Source organism: Sinocyclocheilus grahami, unplaced genomic scaffold (genome assembly GCF_001515645.1).
Source record: "Sinocyclocheilus grahami isolate Dianchi unplaced genomic scaffold, SAMN03320097.WGS_v1.1 scaffold730.1, whole genome shotgun sequence".
NCBI lineage: Eukaryota > Metazoa > Chordata > Actinopteri > Cypriniformes > Cyprinidae > Sinocyclocheilus > Sinocyclocheilus grahami.
Window position 1 is genome coordinate 713,837 of NW_015505909.1, and position 6,751 is coordinate 720,587.

At 45.3% G+C, this 6,751-nt stretch overlaps 1 protein-coding gene across 1 annotated transcript in view; it reads right to left on the reverse strand.

Annotated features, from left to right (window-relative positions):
* Window positions 1-6,751, reverse strand: part of lama2 (laminin, alpha 2) — a gene marked incomplete at its 5' end in the record, with an annotated part of 106,098 nt that overhangs the window by 84,310 nt on the left and 15,037 nt on the right. The window contains one exon of the mRNA XM_016244669.1: window positions 6,272-6,399. Coding sequence (XP_016100155.1) covers window positions 6,272-6,399 — 128 coding nt within the window. The remainder of the gene's footprint in view (window positions 1-6,271; window positions 6,400-6,751) is intronic.

Here is a 6,751-nt window from a genome sequence, read left to right on the forward strand (position 1 = left end):
GGATGCTAAATTCACTTTTACATGTTGTTTGAACATAAATGTGTGTTGGCAGTGTGTGTACACATCTACCCTATAATGATAAAAATCCACCCAGGGGTTTTTATTTAATCCCTAAAAATAATATCCCCTTTTTCAAATCAGGCCGTTCTCAGATTCCTGTCTCTGTGATGTAACACGGATGAAGGCCCCTCCCTCAATTGTTGATTGACAAGGTCATCTTATCTTAGACCCGCCCTGAGTGTGCTGTAACAGTCCGACCTGCATTGTTTTGACGCCGGAGCAGATGTAGACAAGAATGTCTCCTAAGCGATTGAAGTGTTTTGTTGTTGGATGTAATAATGAACATAGCAGTCGTCATTTACTCCTGACATCTGAGTCACTGAAGACGCAGAGGTTTACGTTTGTTTTTGAAGGGAATGTACCCCCCGATCTACCTAAATGCGGTTATGTTTGCGCGAATCATTCGTGATCTAGCTTTACCAACAGAAGAAGTGAGTATAAGGTTTTAGGAATCTTTGCAAATCACCTTTCCTAATAATGCGCTAGTTAGCAAGTTCTGTGGCTAAATGCGGCTAAAGTTAACAGTCTCCGAGAATGGCTCCTCACCCCACGGGAGAGAGGGGTGGCGTGAGCAGAGCTCATCAGCATTTAAAGGGACATGCAACAGAACGGGTTGATGTCTGCAGAGCTGATTTTGACAGGGTAAAAAGGGTGTTGTTTTACACTACCATTGAGAAATTTTAACCAAAGTATGTTATAGACTTTTCATTAAGACCCTAAAGAATCATATCAACTTGTGTAAAATGGGCATCCGATGACCCCTTTAATGAACATATTTAGTTTCCCTTCAGGAACTCGAGCTACATTGAAACACTTTGGGAATGCCCCGGCGAGACCACGTACTGAAGCATGTATGAAATCAGTCCAATAGAGCTCCAATCAGATCCTCATATCGCCAGACCCAGAAACACCCGACGAAAGAGCAGGGGGTGGGGTGGCATTCTCGGTTGGGGTTCTCTAAACAGAAAGCTGATCTGTGGTCCGTTATTCTGTCAAAGAGGACCTCTGCCAAGCGGTCCTGACAATTCCATCATCCCGAGAGCAGCCCACCCTGGGGAGGAGAGGTACACACCTCGGTATACGGTGCCCGATCCTCCTCAGTGCCCTCAGGGAACTTCACTAATACCCCTGCCATCCCCGGTGCTTCAGGGCTCAGTGAGCTCCGATGACTGAATTTCCCAGTTGCCGCTTGGCGACGGTACGGCACGGGAAAGCAAGTCCCCTCAAGCTCGTCCCCTCCTCTAGCAACACCAGAGGCCAGTCTCGAGAGACTGGTTCCCTTAGTAGACTTTATGACAGCGTGGACACTTCTGCCAAATATCTCACAATGGGTCCTGCACACTGTAGAGAGAGGTTACAGAATTCAGTTCGGTTCTCATCCACCTCGCTTCAACGGGGTCATTCCTACATTAGTAGGCCCCGAGCAGGCTCTGGTATTGGAACAAGAAGTAGACACTCTCTTGAGGAAGGAGGCCATAGAACGTGTTCCTCCTCTCTCGAGAGAGTCAGGGTTCTACAGCCGTTACTTCATCGTTCTGAAGAAGGATGGAGGATTGCATCCAATCATAGATCTGCATCTTTTGAACCGCGCTATCAAACGGTTTCAGTTCAAGATACTCACTATCAAACAGATTGTGTCTCAAATCAGGTCCAAGGACTGATTTCTCACGATAGATCTCAAGGACGCATACTTCCACGTATCCATCCTTCCTCAACACAAGAGGTTCCTGAGGTTTGCTTTCTGGGGCGAAGCATACCAGTATTGGGTTCTTCCGTTCGGCTGGTCACTCTCAACCCGCACTTTCACCAAGTGTGTGGATACTGCTCTGGCTCCACTGCGACTCCAGGGCATCTGCATACTCAACTTCATCGATGACTGGTTGATACTAGCTCAATCGGAGCAGTTGGTGGCTCGACATCGAGATGTCATCCTCGCCAATATCAAAGAGCTGGGGTTACGGATCAATGCCAAGAAAAGTGTGCTTTCTCCACTACAGAGTGCCACTTATCTGGGTGTGGTGTGGGATTCGACAACGATGCAGGGACAGTTGTCTCCTTCTCGTATCGAAGCAATTCTCACAGCCATGAGCGGAGTGAGAAAAGGCCAGTCACTCACTGTCAAACAGTTTCAGAGACTGTTGGGTCTGATGGCAGCTGCGTCCAACGTGATAGGACCAAGGTCACGCGGCGATGTTTATGTGCCTTATACATGTGAACGGAAACCTTGGTTCCTGTCTCAAGGCCGATATTGGGGGCTCCTTGTCGTCGCGTAATGCTAACGACAGATGCCTCCCTCACGGGCTGGGAAGCGGTCATGAGTGGCCGCTCTGCCCAAGGTCGGAGGGAAGGCTATCATCTTATGTGGCACATAAACTACCTGGAGATGCTGGCCGTGTTTCAAGCTCTAAAACACTTACTTCCAGACCTAAGGGGACATCATGTACTTGTCCTCACAGACAACACATCCGTGGTCTCCGACATCAACCGGCAGGGGGGTCTGCGCTCTCGCCCCCTTTACAGGCTGGCGCAACATATCCTCCTGTGGGCTCAGGGAAAGCTCCTCTCAATCAGAGCAGTCTACATCCCTGGGCACCTCAATCAGGGAGCAGACATCCTGTCGAGACAGGGGCTGAGGCCTGAGGAATGGAGGCTCCACCCAGAGGTGGTGGAGCTCCTATGGAGGGAGTTCGGCCAGGCGGAAGTGGATCTATTTGTGTCGCAGGAAACAACACACTGTCCACTCTGGTTCCCCCTCATGCATCCAGCTTCACTTGGGCTGGACGCCATGGTGCAGACGTGGCCGAGGCTCTGTCTGTACACTTTTTCCCCGATCGCTCTGCTTCCGGGAGTTCTGGAGAGAGTATGCCGGGATGGGTTCCATCTTCTGTAAGTAGCCCCATTCTGGCCAACCGAGTATGGTTCTCAGACCTTGTGTCCCTCCTCGACGGCCCTCCGTTGGAGATTCCAATCAGGAGGGATCTCCTCTCTCAGGCTCCTCTCACCATTCTTCACCCCCGCTTGGAGTTATGGATCCTGGGGGCGTGGCCCCTGAGGGGGCACAGCTCCTAGCATCCAGTGTCTCTACTGAGGTTGTTGAGACCATACTCCAGTCCAGAGCTCCTGCCATGAGGAAACTGTATGCATTGAAGTGGAGACTTTTCACTTCTTGGTGCGGACAGCGACTGCAAGTCCCAGTCAACTGCCGAGTTGGTAAAGTTCTGGAGTTTCTGCAGGTGCATTTCTCCGCAGGGTTATCGCCCTCCAGTCTGAAGGTATACATGGCAGCCATAGCTGCTTACCACACCCTTCTAGATGGTCAGTCATTGGGAAGACACCCGTAAGTTACACGTTTCCTCCATGGCACTCGGAGGCTGAGGCCAGTACAGCACAACAAGGTGCCCTCATAGGACCTGGCGGTGGTTCTGGAGGCTTTGTGTCCTTTCGAACCCATTGAAGATATCTCTGACAAGCTGCTAACGCTGAATACGATCTTCTTACTCACCATATCCTCACTGAAGAGGATAGGGGATCTGCAGGCACTCACTTTATCATGCCTGGTGTTTGCCCCGGGCATGGTTAGGGCGTTCCTTTACTCAAGACCCGGGTATGTCCCTAAGGTGCCCACTTCTTCGCCGGGTCCTGTAGTACTACAAGCCTTTTGTCCTCCTCCCTTCCAGAAAACAGGCCAGGAAAGACTCAATCTCACTTACGTTCACAGAGCTGCCCAGTGGCGTAAGGCAGATCAGTTATTCATTTGCTTTGGTTCACCTAAGAAAGGGGCTGTAAGCAAACTATGAGTAGGTGGGTGGTCGAGACCATCACACTGGCCTACGAGTCCTCTGGCCTCCAGTCACCCATCGGGCGCACTCGACTAGGAGTATGGCGGCCTCCAATGCTTTATCAGTGGGCGTGGCCCTTCAAGATATTTGTGCTGCGGAGGGCTGGTCCTCTCTGCACACATTTGTCCGATTTTACAATTTACATCTACTCCAGGGTCCCAGGTTCTCTCGTCTTGGTGTGCTCACCAGATACAAACTTGACAGGGACTTACTCGTATGGCGCAGCGGGTATTCTCATTCCCAAAGCGTTTAGACGCAGCTCGAGTTCCTGAAGGGGAACGTCTCCAGGGTACGTATGTAACCATTGTTCCCCGAAGGGAAAGAAATGCTGCGTCTTTCTGCCATATTCCCAGCATCCCTGCAGGCGCTCCCTTCCGCAAAAGCTAACATGTGCATTTGCCAGATGCGCTTTTATACTTCCTGGTTGCTCACGTCACCCTGCTCGTGACGTCTCGCTTCTCTATTGGACTGATTTCATACATGCTTTTTTACATGGTCTCGCCGGGGTGTTCCCAAAGCGTCTCGTTCCCTTCGGGGAACCATGGTTATATACGTAACCTGGAGACATTTAGTACTGGGTTTATTTCTGTTATTTTGATTTAGTTATACAGTACAATCGTTTTTTTTTCTTTTTTACTTGAAACTCTGAATTTAAATTGAGTGTAAGTGAATGTGTCATGGTAATTGAGATCCTCATTGTTAATATGAAACATAAATATTATATCCTCCTGAGACCCAGATAAATTTTTTTTTGTTTTCCTATGTCATGTCATTGTTTGGAGCATAAGAAAGAAATGGGAAATTTGTTTTATGAAAAAATATATTTTATTGATATTTTATGCTATGCACTATAGGACCTATAGGCAAAAACACTGTTTTTTTTCATCCACCAATCCATTTTTAGGTTCCAAGCTTCTTTTTTTTATTGAAAATCTTTACAAAGATGATTTATGTTATTAAATATATTACAGAATGATTATACATTTTTAACATTTTCATAAGAATATCTCATATTTGAAAATTAGTCATGATGATATGATAAATGATAATTACAAAAATATGATCATATTTCCATAAGAGTGCTGAATTCAGTGATTCAGTCAATGTCAATAATTTTAAAGACTAAGGAGAGGGAGTTTTCATGGTCAATCCTTCAAACATGTGGTATGTCTGAAAAGTCTGAAAATCCAGACTCAAAACTTTGACTAACTGTGAGAAATATGCTCAAATATACTGTCTTTTACAGAGGAAAAAGTATACGGCTGGGTCTCAGGAGGACATGTATGTAATATAGGAGAACATAATAGTTATATACAGTAATATTCTGAAAATACTTTGATTATTGATGGTGTTTATTTGTAGGGTTAATGGGTTTTTTGACAGCCGATGCCGATATCTTGGAAAGCAGGGTGGCCGATGGCCGATATAAAGCTGATATAATTTAATTTAATTCATATTTAAGAAATTTGAAATCATTTGAAAATTTATAAAAAAATAAAGTTGTTAAACATACTTATACTTTAGATGACATAGTATTTTTCACAAATAAATAAATATTTAATAAAAATATAATTAAAAAGGTAAACACTGTAACCAACAGGGCACTCAGTATTCTGGGAAGTTTGTGTGCATTAATCATATTTTTTTCAAATAAAGCCAAGGTAACACTCATTTTACATACAGCACACAGTGAAAATGACATGAATATGACAGTGGGCAAATGCATAAAAAAATCATAATTTAAAATCATGAGCTTAAAGTTTGCCGATCACGTGCCTCAGTGAAGCTGAACTCTCCTCCTGTCCGCATTCAATTCACACGGACCGACCGTTACACAGAGAACACACGATCGTGCAGGTCACATGCACACTTCACAAGATCTCACAACTGGATCTGGCTAAGTTTGCAAGGTTTTTGAAATTAGATGTTTATTAGACATTCAAAGATTTGTTTAAATGATATAAATGCGTATTTGCTGAATGCTGACGGCAAACAAGAAAGTATTATAATGTTTGCCATTCTATTACTAATAATATAAAAACAATCGTTATAAGGCTTTCTGTATACATTTTAATTCCTTTGTTTAACCGTTCTATCTGATAATTAGACAGACTTCTATCCGTATTTAGACAGAACTGTTAACGACAACAGCGAACAAGAGGAGGAGAATGTGAGCACTGTGTGTTCAGGCGCTGTCGCTCTCAGTGCAGTCAAAATAAAAGTCCGGCGCACCTTAAACGCATCGGCCAAACAGGAAAACTTATCGGCCAATGCCGATATTTGAAAAATGCCAAATATCGGCCTTGGCGATATATCAGTTGACCACTAGTAGGTTCTGATGTCATGACTTCTTGACATCAGTGCTGACGTACTTGTTTGATGGGTTCAGAAGAGGACAAGCACATGGCTGACAGTCTTCTGCAGTTCCTCTGGTGGCGTCTCCGTAGTATCCAGGAGCACAATGATCACAGTACGGTCCTACCGTGTGATCCCTACAGCCCTACGACACACACACACACACACACACACACACACACACACACACACACACACACACATATGTTGTGTTTCCATGTTTTATGGGGACATTCCATAGGTGTAATGGTTTTTATACTCTACAAACTGTATATGCTATTGCCCTACACCAACCCTACCCCTAAACCTACCCCTTACAGGAAACTTTCTGCATTTTTACTTTCTCAAAAAAATTCATTCTGTACGATTTATAAGCTTGTTTCCTTATGGGGACCTCAAAAATGTCCCCATAACATGATAAATACCAGGTACACACACACACTCTCTCTCTCTCTCTCTCTCTCTCTCTCTCTCTCTCTCTCTCTCTCTCTCTCTCT